Source organism: Centroberyx gerrardi, chromosome 4 (assembly GCF_048128805.1).
Source record: "Centroberyx gerrardi isolate f3 chromosome 4, fCenGer3.hap1.cur.20231027, whole genome shotgun sequence".
Lineage (NCBI taxonomy): Eukaryota > Metazoa > Chordata > Actinopteri > Beryciformes > Berycidae > Centroberyx > Centroberyx gerrardi.
The window spans coordinates 29,988,365-30,006,899 of NC_136000.1; the positions used below are offsets into that span (position 1 = coordinate 29,988,365).

At 43.1% G+C, this 18,535-nt stretch overlaps 2 protein-coding genes across 2 annotated transcripts in view; both read right to left on the minus strand.

The window, feature by feature from the left end:
• znrf1 (zinc and ring finger 1) overlaps positions 1 to 578 on the minus strand; it is a 35,767-nt gene extending 35,189 nt beyond the window's left edge. The window contains exon 1 of the mRNA XM_071905414.1: positions 185 to 578. Coding sequence (XP_071761515.1) covers positions 185 to 578 — 394 coding nt within the window. The remainder of the gene's footprint in view (positions 1 to 184) is intronic.
• A 4,857-nt stretch (positions 579 to 5,435) lies between these two features.
• On the minus strand, positions 5,436 to 18,243 carry ldhd (lactate dehydrogenase D). The gene is made up of 11 exons (XM_071905422.2): positions 18,099 to 18,243; positions 17,173 to 17,285; positions 16,082 to 16,223; positions 15,660 to 15,801; positions 13,276 to 13,435; positions 12,010 to 12,209; positions 10,225 to 10,353; positions 9,197 to 9,324; positions 7,767 to 7,857; positions 6,868 to 6,979; positions 5,436 to 5,841 (listed from the first exon to the last, which is right to left on the minus strand). Exons 1-11 carry the CDS (start codon positions 18,189 to 18,191, stop codon positions 5,676 to 5,678), a joined length of 1,476 nt encoding a protein of 491 aa, XP_071761523.2. The 5' UTR covers positions 18,192 to 18,243; the 3' UTR covers positions 5,436 to 5,675.
• Between the last annotated feature and the right edge of the window lie 292 nt (positions 18,244 to 18,535).

Genomic DNA, 18,535 nt, shown 5'->3' on the forward strand with positions numbered 1-18,535 from the left:
TAAGCAAGGTGTGTGTGTGTGTGTGTGTGTGTGTGTGTTTGTCTGGTAAGTGCATGGAGCTGATGGAGATTCAGTATGGTTTTGTCTATTGATTAATCCTTCAAGATTACCCAAATTCTGCCTGATGAGTGTTTGTGCGCGTGCATACGTGTGTGTGTGTGTGCATGTGTGTGACCGCCCTTACCGCTGTGCGCGCTGAACCAGCGGGGTGCGATGTGCAGGGGCAAGGTGTCAGCCAGCGACCCCCGGGACCCCAGATAGAGCACCCCGTCCGTGTGGTGCCCTCCGCCCCCCGTGTCCTGGTAGCCGGTGCCGTGGGGGGCGGCGGTCGTGCCCGCCGACCCCCCTCCGGCTCGGTCCGAGTCCGTCCCTCTGGGGGTGTAGAAGCCGAAGGGCACGGCGGGACTGTGCTCGATGCCCATCCCGGCCACGGAGCTCACCGAGCGGCTCCGCAGGCCCATGGTGCCGCTCGGCCGGTAGTGGCCGAAGTGGGCCGAGGGTGGCACCGCGCTGTCATCCGTAGAGACGCCGGGAAAAGCACCCCGGGGCCGGCCCGCCGTGCTCTGCTTTCCCCCCATCCAAAGCGGGAGGCGAATGGGTGGGGGTTCTCGGTGAAAACAGGCGGGAGGGGGCTCGGCTCGATCCGCAACGGGTCGAGAGAGCCGACACAGGCTGTCGCCCCCCTCCCCTCGCTCCTGTCTGTCTCTCGGCCTGCCTGTCTGTCTGTCTCGGCAGGCTCGTCAGCTCTGACTCTCCGCAGACGCAACAGCCCGTTTCCCTGCTGAGCGGAACATGAGCCAGCCCCGACGTCTGGATTCACCTCGCCCGCACAGAAAACCTCGACACAACCGGGGCTGGGTGACAAGTTGAACGATGCCCGAACCCCAGAACGACGAACCGCGGATGCGTCTCACACTCCCCGTTGATCTCCCAGGTAATCGAGACGGGTGTGTGTCATATCAGTGCAGGCGGGACGCAGCAGCAGCAACACGTTTATCCCGCCCGGCCCGGATCACAGCAGCGCCGCAATGTTCACTCCGCTGCTCGCGCCTCATCTGATCTCAGACATCGTGACAACTGTTGCTGTCTGTCTGACCGCCGACACGACGGTCTGTCTCGTGAAACGACGCTGCCGTCCGCGCTTGTCTGTCCGGTCCGGTAGGTTCCCCCCCCCCGCACCTCCCGGCGGTCGTGAATCACCGGAGATCGGGGTCACAGTGAGCCGCTCCCCTGCGCTCTCGGATCGGCGCTCCGCTCCGCTCCGCTCCTCTCCGCTCTTCTCCGCTCCGCCGCTGCCGCCGCTGCTGCTGCTGTTGCTGCTGCTGGCTAGACAATGGAGGCGCTCAGTGCGCAAACTCGGATCATAAATACAGACAGGACAGGAGACAGCGCTGGGAGAAGGGAGATACAGTTTGTTTGAATTCTCAATCAGGTGGAATGGGTTTGGAGATTGTCTGTAGCTTTATCTTTTCCACAGGGAGGCCTTTAGACGCATTTGGGTTTGCAAGGTGTGGCAGTCGACATACAGTAGGCCTACCTTAGCCCTAACAGACCAAATGTCATCTTTTAGTCTTTATCATTGTAATGGAGAGCAAAGATCAAGCTAAAACAGGCAGGAATCTATTTGGGAGCCATGTCTACAAAGAAAATCACATTTAGAGGAGCATTTAGGACCAATGTTCCCTTTAAGGATGTGTCAGTTAGCATACCTGTGTGTACATTTGTGTTACTTCTCAACACAACCCATGTTAATGTGCCACTATGTGCTGTTAGTACCATATATGCGGTTGTTAAGTTACACATACACACATTATCCCAAAGAAGAGACAGATTTGTTCAAAGTGACACATCCTACCTATATCTAATAATTTATCACACTGACTAAATAATAATAATATGTGGTCAGTCATTAGTCATTGCTCCACTTTGTCCCCAGAAATTTAGTCTGTTTACAGAAGCAGGTTTGGAGGTTTTGGTAATAAATGACATTAGATAAAGGGACTTTGCCATATCTTAAGGTTTAGTGAATTGATGCACCAGAGTTTGTTTATTGTTAATCAGGAAGAATGGAGGTACATTGTCTTTTATCATTATCTTCATTAGGCCTGCCTAACGCTGTCAGTACCAAGTTATACACAGATTTGTCCACCATATGTTAAATTATTGGGATTACAGGCTCACATATTTCGCGTGGGATTACTTGGTCTAATCCCATACTGTATGTGTGTGTGTGTGTGTGTCCAATTAGGCTGGTTGCTTGGCCTTTTGTTTCCCTGCAATAACACACAGTCAATCTTGTGGAGTCCTCTTGGCCTCGCTACCCAATAAGGCAAACTATGGCAAAGTGCTTAACTTCAATAGGCGTTAATATATCCTCCTATAATGACAGCAGGCCTATAAATGGTCTCTGTCTCTTTTTCAGGCACGCACGCGCACACACACACACACACACACACACCAGCAACACAACAAAGCTGAGTATACAAAAATACTGTGAAGTGGCCCACACACACACACAACTGACAGAGAAATACATGCAATCACAGACTTCCAACTATGAAACTACATAACATATGAGAGAGAAAGAGAAAGAAAGACAAGGTATTCAGATGAGACACAGCAGCACTAACAAGAGGCTGTACTGTTTTTATTAGTTTAACAATTCATATTCTGCAACAGAAAAATCACAATCAATCACAGCTTGACTGCACCACATGTAAAATATTAAATTCAAAACATGCATTACATTATAAATATCATAATGTAATATTCAGTTAATACCTACAAGCTGTGAAAAACAAAACTGAAAGGAAAAAAAAACTATGGAGACAGAAATGAGTTAACGGCATTATTTTGTCCATCTTCTAATGCGATTCACATGACTGACTAACAGACTGCATTTGTCCTCAGTGACCTGTCGGCATGCGGCAGCAACACGCTGCACTGCTGACACCTGGAGGCCGAGCGAGGTACTGCACCTCCTCCACCGGATGCGATCACACCTACAGGTCGTTTTCTTTGGGGGAACTAAAGTGGTAATTTAGGTTCACACTGACCCATGGCGATGACAAGCGAACCAGAGCTTGAGCTTGAAAACAAAAGTCACATGACTCACAAGTAGCTGCATCGTGTAATCAAGTCAATTCTGGAAAAGAAAGAAATAAAAAAGGAGAAACCCACAGACACACAATCACTTTGATTGAAAAGAGCAGAACTGAACGTTGATCAGGGGTTCTATCAGGTATGCAGGATAACTAAGGAGCTATACTTCCCCCAAAACAAATAAACTCAACATTGTGAAATGCTTCAAGCGTAAAAAAGTGATTTGAAAACCCAAACTCAGTTCTGTAAATCTATAAACAGGATTGTAACCCACATTTTTCAGGTACAGTCCTCAGTTTACAATTATGAATCATCATTTACATCTATAAAGACAGGCACAGATTGTATTTCACAACTCTGGAAACATTTTATTCACATAAAATATCATATTTTATGTGAATATATGCACATAACATATGCATTACTGGTCCAGAATCAGAAGAATACGGTCTATGTTGGAATCATGTTTTAGGAATGAGGATACACACAGGCAAAAGTCTCACTGTAAAAAAATATTCTGTACACCCATAAATGGAGATGCAAAATGGGAACTGTCATTCGTAGTCATAACATAATAATAAAGTGCCATAAGGATTTCATTTGCAAAAATGGCTTACAATCCTGTTTATTACTAAATTGATTTGGGGTTTTCAAATTACTTTTTTTATGATTGAACCATTTCACAATCTTGGGTTTATGTACAATTTGTTTTGGGGTAAATATAGCTCCATATACAGTATAGTATATAATATAGTTTTGAATGGATATCAGAAAGATATAATCATCAACTTTCCTCAAAGGACATTACCTGCCTCAAAATCCTAAATGATGTTACTGTGCATGTGGTTAAAAACAATTGGTCAGGGAGAGAGAAAGCAGGAGCCTAACTAAGAATGTAGTTCCTATGGGTTATATTTCCTCAAGCCGAGATTTAATTAACATGAATAACGGTAGAAAAATCAATCGAAAGAGCAACTGAATCGAGTTGCTCAAGTCTACTTTGGACTTTTGGCACAGAGCTGCAGAACGGCTCGTATATCCTCAAATCATGTTATGGTTCAAAAGCTTGGAACACACTACACAAGTCTTATTGTCACTTACTCATGATATGGATATGAATTTGAACATGGAAATAAGATCCATTTGCTATTAGGGAGGTCAGGGGTCAGATAAAAAGCTTTATATTAATGTCTTTTCATGAATTCTCACCTCGATTCCATTCAAAACGCATCTCTTAATTAATATTGTTCTGTGTTTACCTCAAATCCAGTGTGGTTTACCTTCCAGTTCAGTTATGACTTGGTGTTAGGGATGGGAATTGATAAGATTCTATTGATACCAATGCCATTATCGATTCTGCTTATCGGTCCGGTTCTTTATCGATTCCCTTATCGATTCCCAATCAATTTTCTGTGTGGAAAAAAAAGTAGGCCTACACAGGTTTTCAGCAGCAACGCAGCTGTTTTATTATCTCTTGAGTCTGAACACAGTGTAGAATGTCTGCCTAATAACATTTGAACATGTTAAAATAAATTTCAATGCTCCTTTTCTTAAAATGATATAAGTTGGAAAACAAATAAGATGGTTAGATGGTTACCCTAAGATGTTTCAACATATTGCTGGTGTTTCCACCTTAAGGCTGCGTTCACACAGCGTTTTTTCCCCAACTGCCAGCGCCCTTTTCTCATTAAAAGAAATGGGAAGCGGCCGCAAGGCGCACAAAAGGCGGCATTTTTTTCATCAGAGCGGAGCGCTTTCAAAAGTTGAGAAATGTTCAACTTTTCAGAAAAGCGCCAGGTGACGTGAAACGCTTTTTCCCAGCCGACCAATCGCGATGACAGAGATGCTGGCCGTTTCCCATAGCAACAACAAATATGGAGAAAGTGAAAGTGCCGGTGGAGAAATGGGACGTTGTAATAAGTGAATTTCCGTTACCGCAACAGCGATCATAAAGGCAGTATGGATTATACTGGACATGTATTGGAAATATCTGGTAAGCCTTTGCTTGTTGCACAACACTGTTCTGTCTGATAGAAGAGCTAACCAGCTGGTTAGTGAGCTAGCAGCTGCTCAGCTAACGTCAGGTGACGTTGCCGTGATCCGCTTCTTATTTCTCCTCACAAAAAGCGCTCCAGGCAGCGCTTTTTCCACATCAAAAAACGCGATGTGTGAACACAGAAATTATAATTTTACAGACGTTACAAGTAGCACTCTTTCTTGTTGCAACGCATGAGTTTTTGCAATGCGCATGCGCAACTGTCAGAAAAACATGCCGGCATCGATAAAAGGAATTGATAAGCTCGGAGGCATACGATTCCGATGGATCAGACAATTTGGAACCGGTTCTCAACTGGAACCGGTTCTCGATTCCCATCCCTACTTGGTGTTGTTGAGCACTGGTATATAAAAAGTTCCCAATTTTTGTGGATCTACACTCATACCGTCTTACTGCCTCTCTGAAATCCAAACGACGGAAATCAAGCCACGATCCTCGGGCGTATCCTCAGTCAGTCGCCTGTGGAAAGTCCCGCAGAATGACTAGGCTGTCTGTGGCTCTCCTAGGAGTCAGAGGGTTACAGGACTTTCCCAGGATTCATCAGGTTCTTGGGGTCGAGGGCGTCCTTGAGGCCCTGCATGGCCTCGATGGCCGTGGGGCCCATCTCCTCGCGCAGCAGTGCCCTCTTCCCCAAGCCCACCCCGTGCTCTCCTGTGCACGTCCCGTCCATGGCCAGGGCTCGCCTACGGGGGGGAAAGCAAGTTGTGACTTTGTTTTATTGCACCAAAATAACTGAGCGCCTATTCGGCTCTTAAAGCAGACCCTGCATGTATACTAGGGATGGGACAATATATCGAAATTCAATATATCGCGATACAATGTGACAATACGTATCGTGGGGCAGAAAAATGAATCGCGATATCAGCTCCATTTTATTCTGCTGTAGTAATCACAAATGAGACGGCTTGACCATCACAATTTCACAAGCTCTCCACTGAATTTTCAATCAACACTTAAAAGTTTAGCACTTGGAATCAATATTAGAAAAGTAAAAAAAATAGTATCGGTGCATCACGGAAGAGGAGAGAGAGCTGAGAGTGAGCGAGGTGAATTTGTCTGGAGAGGTGTGAACAGAGCGGTAAGGATTAGGGAAAGTGGGGGAAGGATTAGGGGAAGAGAAAAGCGCTGGAGAGTGAATGACAGAGGAGATAACGAGGAGAAGTCGGTGCGGAGGGGAGCGGCGAGGCCTGTCTGGCTGGCTGGGCTCGGGGCACAAAATTCACTGGAGCTTGGAGCGTGAACGCCCCTTAAAACACTGGGATTAGTGTTGTCATGATAACGGAAATTTCGATACCGATGCAAGAGATTGAATTCAACAGTGAATTTTACAAAAGATACTTTGAACAAATGTGTCCTGCAAGCTGAAATTCCACTTCAACATCACCTCTGGAGGACGGAAATTTAAAAGAAGAAGAAGAAGAAGTAGGAGGATTGGAGTAGACAGTGCCTCAATCTGGCTCTTGACAGTGGACTGCAGCAGTCGCAGCCAAACAGCTGAAAACATTCAACAGCATCAAACAGTCCACCACGTCTTGAACTGGATCCCAGTCTATTCAAACTGGCTGACCAAACTGGAGCGAAATATGGAACCGACAAAAACCCAACTGACATCAAACCCCATGTGCTAAAGCTACAAAGCTCTCCAAGTAACTATGGTGACACAAATAACTCAGCAAAGGTCAGAGGTCAGCGGTTCAGAACCACACTACCTGGCGAGTCTTTCGGTGAAGAGGTGGACCCTCTGGACCTCGTCCGGGTCGTTGGGATCCAGCACCATGATGCAGTGGAAGTTCCCGTCGCCCACGTGGCCCGCTATGGGACCTGAGGGCAAACAGCAGGCACACACTCATCACCACACCATCGTCACACTGGAAAACATAGGCTTTGAATGAAAAAGGGGGATTTCTTAGGTGTTAGCAGGGTATCTTAAAACCTTATGAATGGATTTCTGTGAAATTTGGACAAATATGCCTTGGGCCAAGGAAGATCCAGATCTGGGATTATCATTCTTAGCCATAACTATGAAACCAACGGAGATAGAGACTTGATTTCAAATCCTAAGGGTATGTTTGCAGGATCAAGAAATCAGTTTAACTTAAAACTGAAGTGATAGGAATGATGTGTTTGTGTGTAACAGCAAGTTGGAGAAATGTTCAGCATTGGTGGAGGTTTGCGCTCTCCGAGTGCAAATGTAATGAACTATAGCTTCTAGTACAGTAGCTAGAAATGTAGCTTGTACTGCAGCATTGTGCAGATTATAAGCCCATTAGAAGCAGAGATAAACTTTTCTTACAATCAGACATCAGACAAACATCAGAAAATAACATTCAATTTAATATCACATCATTAATTAATAAGGTGTTCAACTGCCTAAAGTTATTATTATTATTATTATTATTATTATTATTTTTAACACAAATAAATGTTCAGATCACAGATTCACTTGCTGAGCTGGAGACTCTCCCAGAGGAAGAAAAGTGACGCACCAATCATTCACATAAAGAGACATTCCCCATGTATGACACAATAGTATTGTATGTAGCATGGTCCCTGATGATGAATCATCCATAGACATAAAGCATAACTGATGTCTCTACACTCTGCTCACCCGTGAGTCTGTTCTGAATCAGGTCTTCCTTCGTCTCCACTACGATCTGAGGCAGACGAGAGAGAGGGACACACACATCTGTGGCGTAGGCCTGCGGAACGGACACACACACACACACACACACACACACACTTAGAGGTAAGGTAAGGTCACAGAATTGGAATTGCATCAAATGGTTGTCTTTTACCATCATTGCACTTTAAAGCGTTCATAAAGTGAGACATAAAATTGCCTCAGGATGGTTATGGGGTTAGTGTAGCACAGAGCTATGAGGCAATCCATATCTATACAGCGTAGTAATTAATTACCCTGTTTTCAGTATTAAAAAGCAGTATGAACAGGACATTTAAGTAGCATCAAGAAACTTGGGCTCTAATGGTATTGAGTTTTCCCCACAGTGTGTAGAGAGAGGTGTAATATTGTGGTTAGCGATAATAATGTAATACTGCCAGCTGAAGATAGTTTTCTCCCTTGTGGAATAGGCCTAATGAACAGTACTGCCCATCCCTCACCCAAGGGCAACTTAAAGGAAAAATCCCCCCTCTGATACTCTTACACTGTAAGACATCATCAATCTGTGATGTTCAATGCATTACAGGAGTTATATTGTGAAGAAATGTCAATGGAGGAATTGGTCTCTCTCCTCTTCTACGATGGATTTCTCCCTGTATGATTGTTGAACGTCTCTTGGTGCAAAATGGCGGCTCTAGAAAGAAGCCCTCGCTCTTTCATTCTGAGGGACTGACACCAAAACCTGACGTTTACCGTTGATGTTTTAGATCGCCAAGGGTTAGTGGTCAAAGAGCGGAAAAAAGGGTTACATCTGTGGCTAAAGTTGAGACATGTTCAACTTGGCGCCCAGGGCAGTGCGCCAAAAAGGGCCACGTCCAAAACACATGTCATATAGTTTGAAGAAGTGTGTCACCTGTGACCAAACCATTGAAAATAACTGGTAAAAGGCACAGACGCATTCAAAAAGTTTCCTATGTGATCACGGCTTGATATAGCTCAAAAAACCCAACAGGAATAGGCTTTAGTCATAGAATTTTAAGATTTAAAGAGTAACTAAACCCTAAACCCAAATATATGTAAAGCCTGATATCTTAATGGTAAAAGCATGCTACTGAAATTGCCATCTGCTATTCGCTGATCCTTGGTGCCAGGTGATGTCACCAGCTATTGTACTGTATAGAAGGTGATTTCACCTGGCACCAACTACACTTGGGGTTTAGTTACTCTTTAAATAACAATAGTATTAAATTTTGTCATTTAGCGGCAAGAAGGTCAGTTGTTAAACCAAAATTACTTCCACCTACTACTTCCACCTACTACTATATTACTACCTACTAAGTAAATGGGGGAGACACTCCATTACCATATAATTGTATATCTATCCTGCTTAAGATTTGCAAATAGCCAGACTTGCTCACCTTGCAGCCAGGTCTGAGTGCCAGAGCAGCGTACCAGGCGTCATGACGGGCTTTCCACAAACGGTCGCGTGTTTCTGCGTCTCTTGCCCATTGGAAATCTGAACCGCCATTGGCCTGAGTGACCTCCTCTACAGAAACAAACACCAAAATGCGTGAGTTGTCACACCTCAAAATCTCCAGGCTCTGATGTTGCTGTTTTTATGTTTGCCGGAAGGGCAGGCATCTTCATGTGCTGATATGTCTACTGTAGTATTTTCATTAGGTCCTTGTTGAACTGTCTGAAAAGCCTGTGGAAGTTCCTGCTGCTCCTGACGCTAGTTTTCACTGCAGTTGCATTGGAAGATTGATTTTTCCATTTCACTACAAGTCAAATAGCTTGTGGAAGCATTTGGCTAGCTAGCTGAAGATTCATTTCAAGTTCCCTGGTTTCCTGATAAGGTAAGTCGTGTCATTTTACAACATTAGATTGTTTAATATAGATTTTGCACATTGATTATTTGACTTCTTTGTTGCAAGTTGGCTTAATCCTTGTGGATGTGACATTAGCATAGTAGGCCTTGATAAGTGTATGTTAGCAGTAATGTTAGTTGAGCTGCAGTAGTGAGCAAATATTGATTTTATTTTATTTATAACTTATATTTTCAGGTAGCTTTTCATCTTTCTACCAAACCCTTTGTCTTCTCAATAAGTGGTGTTGCTAAAAGATTAGGGTTGTTCTCTGTATCCATGTGTGGAAAAACACGCATTTATTTGTGATGCTAACAGCTGACAATCATGTAACTAGCACTTTAAATTTAAAACTTCACATGTACAGAGAAAATTTCATGATTTCAGGACCCATGACACCCATTCAAAAACACTTTTGTAATGACAAAAATACATGGCTGGCAATTAGAAATGAATTTTTCTTCATCCTTTAAAAGGTTATTTGTCAGAGATATTAGGTTTTCATCAACAGCAATATTATGCGACTTCAGTTCTAGTTAGAATGTTCCCTCTGCTTTAGCTTGTGACTGAGACACACACACCTGTTGTGTTGACCTGTTCCTCAAGACTCCTCTCGGTACCGTGGAACTCCAGGAAGAGAGTCGGGCTGACGGGGTAGGAGAGAGAATTGAACCTGTTGCACGCATCTATCATCACATCATCTAGAAACTCTGGAAAACAAACACACACAGTCACACACAGGTTTTATCTTTCTTTTATCTTCTGCTTCATGCTGGAGTGAGAAGATGACCTGGTTAGCGAGAAATAACCCTTCACTCACATTCAGATCCCCCCATGATCCTCTTGTGTTTTACATATACGGGCCAGACTAGCCTCAATGGCCTCAAGATGTCGCTGCAATTAATTTGCATTTATTTGCATGTTCAGTCCAAATGCGACCCATTCAAAACTTGGAGGGAATCTTGACCGCATACTGTGTGGCAAGAAGCAGCTGGTCGAATACAGGTTCTGATGTGATCAGAGATAGGGACTCGAGTCGCATGACTTGGACTGGAGTCACAATTTGAATTGCTTGAGACTTGACTTGATGCATGAAGAGAAGACTTGAGACTTGACTTGAGTTCTGGTGACTTGGGACTTGACTCTGACTTGTACTTTGATGACTTGAAAAGGTTTCTAAAGTCTTGACTTGAGATCTTGTGTTTGTGTAAATGACTTAGATTGAAAGTGATGAGATTTGTTCCAGCAGATGACTGAATTTAAATTCTGTTTTCTGAATTTGTATGGAATGAATGAATTTATTGAAGTTGAAACTGATTATAGAAATCAAACTCATGATGCTCTTACCAAGTTTTTATCCTATTAAAACCATATTGCATTGAAAAGTCCTAGATATTTAGTTTTCTTTAAGATATTAAATTGATACTGGAGTCTTGATTTGTTCTGACTTCACTTGCTGTTCTACATTTAGACTTGAGACTTGACTTGAAACTTGTGCCTCAAAACAAAAAGTCACAACTTTTTGTTGTGACTTGGTCACACCTCTGGATGTGATATCTTCCTGCTTGAGTATATACAGATAGATGTGAAAAATAGACACTCAAAAGTTTGATTTTGTTGTTAAAATTGACTTTAAAGGTCTGAAGAAAACGTCATGTCCAATTCCACCATCCACCCTACTGTGCAAGCACCGGTCTCCACATGTGTGTGGCGGGCGGCCAGTGCTGCCTCGAGCACGCCATGAACAATTCCTCAACTTGCAAAGCTGCAACCTCCATAACGGTTTGTTTATCGTTTGTCTTCTAGGTTTGATTTGCTGACAAAATAGCATGTGAACACCACGCTGTTCAGCAGCCCACTTGGAAGATTTTGGACTTTCCCGCGAGCACATGAACGCACCATTAGTCTTGGCTAAAAAAACGATAATCGTCTAATGGCAGAAATCCCAGATCTGGATCACCACCAAAAAGGAATGAATTGATCCTTGGGCCAAGAGCGATCTGTCCACCACATTTCAGCCCAATCCATTCATTACTTTGAGAAATCTTACTAACAGACAGACAGAGAGACAGACAGAGGTGAAAACATAACGTCCTTCCAACTTCACTGGCAGATCAAACAAATAAACATCCTTTTATGATTCAGCATTGTGGCCTTGTATATGTATCTTTGGACCATATATGACTCTTCTTTTCAAGTAGTCCAAATGGTGGACCTGGACATATGGTTTTTGGAGACTTTCTACTGGATTTTAACAACCCACTCCAATTGAATGTCTATTTTTCTCAGATTTCGGTCTTAAATATACTCAGGGAGAAAGCCATTGATTGGTTAATGATCGATTCCCACCGATATGCCCTCCTCACCGATGCGAGCGATGGGTACTCCTGCCTGTAGGATCTGCACGGTGCTGTCCACCGCAGCCTGGACGGAGGGGAAGGAGCAGACAGCCGACACCATGGCTTCTGGGATGCCATAGAGACGTACTGTTGTCTTGGTGATGATCCCCAGGGTGCCTTCTGACCCCACAAACAGGTTAGTCAGGTTGTAGCCTGCCGACGTCTTCCTGAGGGACGATGATGTTGAGGAAAGACGTGAACCTGAATTAGAAGCTTTAATGTCTCATTTGGGAACCTGGCTGAAGTAAAAGTTCCATAGTGGGGGTTTGACTGATAAGGGTTTTTGAAGTCCAATACCAATATTTATTCAGCCGATATCCAAAATCTTTGAATTTTTGAATTTTCATTAATAAAACATATTAATAAAACATATTCATGCATACTTGTGTAGAGTCGGATCAAAATGCCAAATCAAAAGTTCAGGTTAAGGCCTTCCCATAGACAGCCAGTGTAGTATTGATCAATTCTACAATAAATATGTAAACAATCAAACTGCATCATATCCATCATATCAGAGGTGAACCACACTGACTGGACCAGAACTGATTTTTAATCAATATTGGCCCCATATCATGGCAAAACGATATATCAACATAAGCCTATTGCATAAAGAATACGGTCCAATGCTCACATAGCAGACAATCACATTGTACACTCACTGTCCATTTAAAAAATTAAGCAAACAGATTCCTAGCTGTGCTGCCAAATTTTGATTCAGCAATACTTGGGCCATTAAGCAACAACAGAATGCAACTGACAAAAAAATTGTTTTACTCAAAAATTAAGCAGTTGTTCAGCTGAAACTTTAAACAGTTGCTTGCAGTATGGACATTATGTTCCTGTCTTAATCTTATTTCATTATGAGCTAAATGGCAAAACTGAAGCTAGATTTACTCTCTCCAGACAATAAAATGTACAGTCTTGTTTGACTTTGTTTTTGTGTTAATATGTTTTTGTTGTTAATATGGTTGTTCACTAGAGTTTGAAGTATAAATGAAGTCTAAGTATAAATATCATGTGACGTATAAATATCAGTAGTTCATAGGGTCTTACAGCAAGGAACTGTTTACTTGGGAGAATTGGTTATTAATGAATGTAACAGGCCTACAGGAATACCAAAACTACTGAATAAGTAATATTAACTCTTTAATAACCAATTAAAGAGTAAATTATGCATTTCAAGGTATATGCCATAATAAGATCCTCTTTCCATCTGCATTGTTGCTGGGGTACCTGGGTCGTCGGCCCTTCCCAGCCGTGTGCACGACCGTCCCGTCAGCCAGCACCACCTCCAGGTTCAGAACGTTTTCTCTCATGGTCCCGTAACGCACTGCGTTGGTGCCGGACGCGCTGGTGGCGGCCATACCACACAGAGACGCGTCGGCTCCGGGGTCTGGGGACGACAACAGCACATCGCTAGCGTTCCTTTAATTATAACAGATGGAAGGAAAATAAACATAAGCACAAAATACATATATTCTTACCTAATCCTATACCTCTAAGAATACCGTCACTATATGGAAATCTAGTTCTATTTATAGGGAGTGGCTAGAAGTTAGAGCTGCAGGCTTCTGCCCTTAAAGAGTAACTAAACCCCACCCAAATCTGTGGTGAAGCCTGACACCTAACGGTGAAAAGTAGGGTACTGAACTGGCCATCTGCCATTGGCTGGTCTTTGTGCCAGGAGATGTCACCTTCCATAGAGTACAACAGGTGGTGACATCACCTGGCACATTCACTTCAGCATTGAGAAAAAGCTTCACATGCATTCTTGGTAGATGTGAGAATGCACAAGATTAAATATTGAGAAATGCTTTTTACTGTATGTGACTGACCAACAGGGAAATGGCAAAGTGAAAGATATCCACATGCTGGATTGATGTTCCTGGCATACATGACTGACCAGGTTTTCTCTGAAACATTGCTGAATAAACCACAAAGACAGCATCGGTCCAGTACAAGGGGCTTTTTCATTATCCTCGTACCTTTTATATCAAACACCTGGTCAGGTCTTTGGATGTGCATGCACTACTTCCTCATTCCAGTCATTGAGGATACTGTTGAGAACCTTGCATGTCACACCCAGGACTTGAGGGAATGGATGGGGATAGAGAAACGTCTATGACGAAATAACATACATCAGTCAGGGTGGAAGTCCCAGTGATAAGTGAGGTCGTCTCCCAACAGGAGGGCGGGGTTCAATCCCCCGTACGGCCATACCTGTCAAAAGTATCCTTCAGGAAGATACTAAAAGGTGCTGCGTGTAGCAGTTTAAAAGGACAATCAGTAATATTTTACTGGCTCGTTGCACAAAATGACCATAATATATCAGCAGGGGTTCGCAAGTGATGTTGATCAATGCCAGTCACTCCACAGTCCGGTCTGTACTCTCTGTTTTGGTGGAAATGATCCACACCCCCCTTGTGTTCGGAACTTCTTTCAGTTTCATTTGCACAACCATGGAAGAACCAACTGCAACAAAGCCTCAAAAGCCCGACAAAGCCCGCAATGACAAAGCCCGCTCCAAAACCAAGTGAACACTGCTGCAGCATTTAAAGGTCAGCTTAGGACTCTGACTCTATGATGTAGCTAACGTTAGCCACACAAGCTACATAGCAAACGTTATCTCCAGTGTTTCCCCTATAATTTTTTCGTACAGTGGGGGACGGGGCTTGTCGCTCTGTCCGCTCCCACATGTCGCTATTTGTCACTTAGATCATGAAGGTGCATCTCGGTAGAAATACATTTGATTTAAAAACATCTTGCGCATTTTCAGCAGCAGCACCATTACTGAATGAATATAGAAACACTACATAAACTTTAGAAAATACTTTAGCATGGGGGGGGTCATGATTTTAGTGGCGGCCCGTTACAGTGCAATATATATAGGGGATACACTGGTTAGCTCGCTACAGCTTTGCTGCGCATAAATAAATATCTGTCAAGCAATATGCTCACAAACAAACAAGTGGCAAGTAAGTGGCTTAAGGGTATTGAGACTTGTGGAAGACACACATTTGCCGATGTTGTTGTAGCTCCTGTGGCTGCTGTTAGATATTACTGATTGTTCCTTTAAACATCAATATATTATTGTCAAATTAATTCTGATACCTTGGTACCGTAAAAAAATGAGCTCATGGTGGAGACGATCGGTAGCCTCTATCTCACACCAGTGGTATTGTTAGAGCTAGTGTTTCTCAAATTGAAGAGCACATTTCCTATAAATGACCCTGTAGCTTCCTGTTGCAAAGAGGATGTTGCTACTTGCTCCGCTGGCACTTGAAGAATAGCGCCCTCTTTCTGTTTTGTGCTGTAAAGCAATCCAGCAGATTTCCCGCCAAATCTGACTTGGTGGCACACGTAAAATGCAGTGTAGAGGTTGACGATCTTCTCTGTGATTGTCTTGTTCGTTTAAACTAACGTCCCAAAATTAATTTGGTAATGATTTATTGATGAAAATGATACACATAGCACGTAAGTGGCAGTAGCAACCAAACCTGTTACTTTTTTTTTTCCAAAATGATATTTATTGTTTTTTTGTTATTTTAAACCCGTTACTTTAACAGTGTTAGCGCCTTGCTCTACCCACTGAGCTACAAAACTTCAATGCCACTGACCGACAGGAAACCACAGGCCGGTGTCTCGGAGGTAGGAGTTGAGGGCCTTGCGAGTCACTCCGGGCTCCACCGTCACGTCAAAATCCTCCTGGTGGAGATCCAGAACCTGGTCCATGTTCCTCAGACTGAAGCACACACCACCCTGAGGGGAGGGGGAAGAAACTTGTAGACATACACATATAAAGACACACATATGTATTTTCATACTGCCTACATTTCGAAATTTTGGATTTCTTCAAGTATGTTCTACTGCTGTTATTTTGCACACTTCATACATCCTGGAATTCATATATTTTCATACTTTTCATTCATATATATTGTATATACATATTGTCAATTGTGTACCAGGGCAGACACATCCAATCACAGATACACACTTAGACAGACAGACACACAAACAGAAAGGGCGTCTTCTCTCTCACCTTCAAGGCGCTGACCCCTCCCTCCAGGCCTGTTCCGGTGCCAAAGGGGATGATGGGAAGGTGGTGGTGGTAACAGATCTTGGCCAGGGCACTGACCTCCTCCACACAGCGAGGAAACAGCACCACATCTGGGGGACGACATCTGGAAAATCACCCACTTATTATTCTCCATAATGTTTTCGCTGTCACAAATGTCCTATCAGCCACGGATGGTGGCATCGTGGAGGTCCATTTGACAACTGGCTGCGCACAAATACTGTGTAAATATGTAACAACCAGGCTAGAAAAAGAGAGATACCTGAAAAAGATTGTTGTGGTGTGGCTAGGTCAATTCAGTAATGAGTTATGAGTAAAAGTAAATAGATTTGTTTCCAAATGTAGTTACTGTGACACAGTAAACTGTCTTGTCTTTAGCTCTAGTCTCTACTCCAAAACACTCTGAGTTGTAGCTTGAGAAGAGTGTAGGAATGTACTAAGATATTTTGTGAAATACAATTTTGTAGTGCTTGCTGTAATCAGATGACTTATTTCTCAGAACTAATTGGTCATAAGGCATTGATTAGTAGATGAGTTGCACCTGTCTAGAGTAGACCCATGTTTATTTATTCAGCACTGCAAAGTCTTTCTGGATACTTACCCTGATGAAGGCAGCATAGCTGCTGAAACATTTGTGAAAATACAATAACATATGCATTATTATATATAGTATATACATATTTTGCATCAGAGTTACGTGAGTGGGCGACTGACTCCTCTTGTTTTTCCTAGCTAGCTAACAAGCTGACAAACAACACAAAATGAGCAGGTGAACATGGGATTCTCCTTTCCCATATCCTCCACCTTTGAGATCCTCTGGTTGTCTCCTGTCCTAGAACCTTGATTATCATTTCCTTCTACTGTCATACCACTTGTTGCTGCATAAGTTTAGAATAAAATGCTAATCATAAGAAAACAGTGAGAGAGAGAGGAGAGAGGAATATGCATTAGCACATAATGTCTAACTGACTGGTGTTTGTTATACAATGAGGGAGAGTGTGTGGCTGTGTGACGGAGAGAGAGAGAGAGAGAGAGAGAGAGAGAGAGAGACTGACCTGTGTACTGACTCGTCCTTGCCGTGTTGCTCTCTGACAGCTTCACCCAACAAGACGGCATCCTCACCACATACAGACCTGAATGCAGAGACCACCCTCTGCAGACCAGCACTCTGCACACACACACACACACACACACACACACACACACACACACACACACACACACAAAGAATACACTCAGGTGGAGAAGGAATCATTAACAGAGAGTGAGGTGGCGAGAGAGAGTGAACATTGTACACTGTAGTGAACAGTACACTACAGCTGAATTGAATAGTACACTGAAAAGTAACACCAATATGTTCTAGGTGTGCATCAATATACATTGTTGTCATATATTGTTTGGTTTTGCTTACCATATAGGTTTGGAATGCCTAAATTTGGATTCATGGATATGAAATTTTGCTATGAGAATCATCAGGTTAATAATATACCAGTTTTCCCAACTTTTTCACATTAGAGGTATGCATTAGTTTGTTGCTGATGTGCTTACTGAACCCAAACAATACATTTTCTGGACAAAGGAGTGAAATCAGAGTCAATGTTGTCAATCACTAATGTGCACAAGCAGATGTTTGTGTGTGGGCACAGTCAGTGTCTGGATAAATGACGCAGTTTCCAGAGTTCAAACGGGTCACAGGGGTCAAACATAGTCACTTTGTCCCTTATCTTATCTTCCACTGGCTTTACTGTATACAGTCTGTACTGTGCATGAGTGAACACACAACACCCAACAGTCCTGCGCTGCTGTTGCACTGCATTGGCATTTACATTCGCATAATACGTGACCTGATACAAAGTATACACTGATGTAAGTATTTGTATTTGTTGCACTTTGCCGTCACTTTGTTGTAATTTTGTTGCTTTAGGTTAACTTCCATACTCGTATGAAAGTACGTAGCTAGGCTATTTTAAACTGCACTTACTCTTGCAGTGTCTCCTGTTCTGATGTTGCGACACTGCACGAAAGCAGGCAGGTGAGGGAGCAGGCGACGGGTCGGTGTCAAGCCGAGCAACATGGTCACCGAACTACAAGCAACACAGCTCACTGAGCACAGCTGGCATGACGCTCCCGGCGGCAATTCACCGACTGTTTGACAGTTGAAACGACTTTGTTGTCGCTAGCGAGAACAAGAACAAAACCTCCGGTTCGGTTTTTCAGAATAAAAGCCTCAACAACGTACAAACGTCCACTCCACAGCACAAATATTGACAACAAAACGTTATTTTGCACAATAAACAACAAATTAAGAAATAAAATACAACTATAAATGCACCTCATGTTTTCATATGGCAATAACTGTTCTATTATTTTGATAAAGTTACCCTTTAGATTTAAATCGAGAACTTATATTTTTGGCTA

Excerpts from the sequence above, each read along its gene's own strand:
- ldhd (XM_071905422.2), bottom strand. The coding sequence starts at position 18,191 with ATGTTGCTCGGCTTGACACCGACCCGTCGCCTGCTCCCTCACCTGCCT. Across the intron at positions 13,436-15,659 it reads CGGCCTGTGGTTTCCTGTCG|ACCCCGGAGCCGACGCGTCT; the intron begins GTCAGTGGCATT and ends TGTCGTCCCCAG. Across the intron at positions 7,858-9,196 it reads CACTCAGACCTGGCTGCAAG|GCCTACGCCACAGATGTGTG; the intron begins GTGAGCAAGTCT and ends TCCGTTCCGCAG.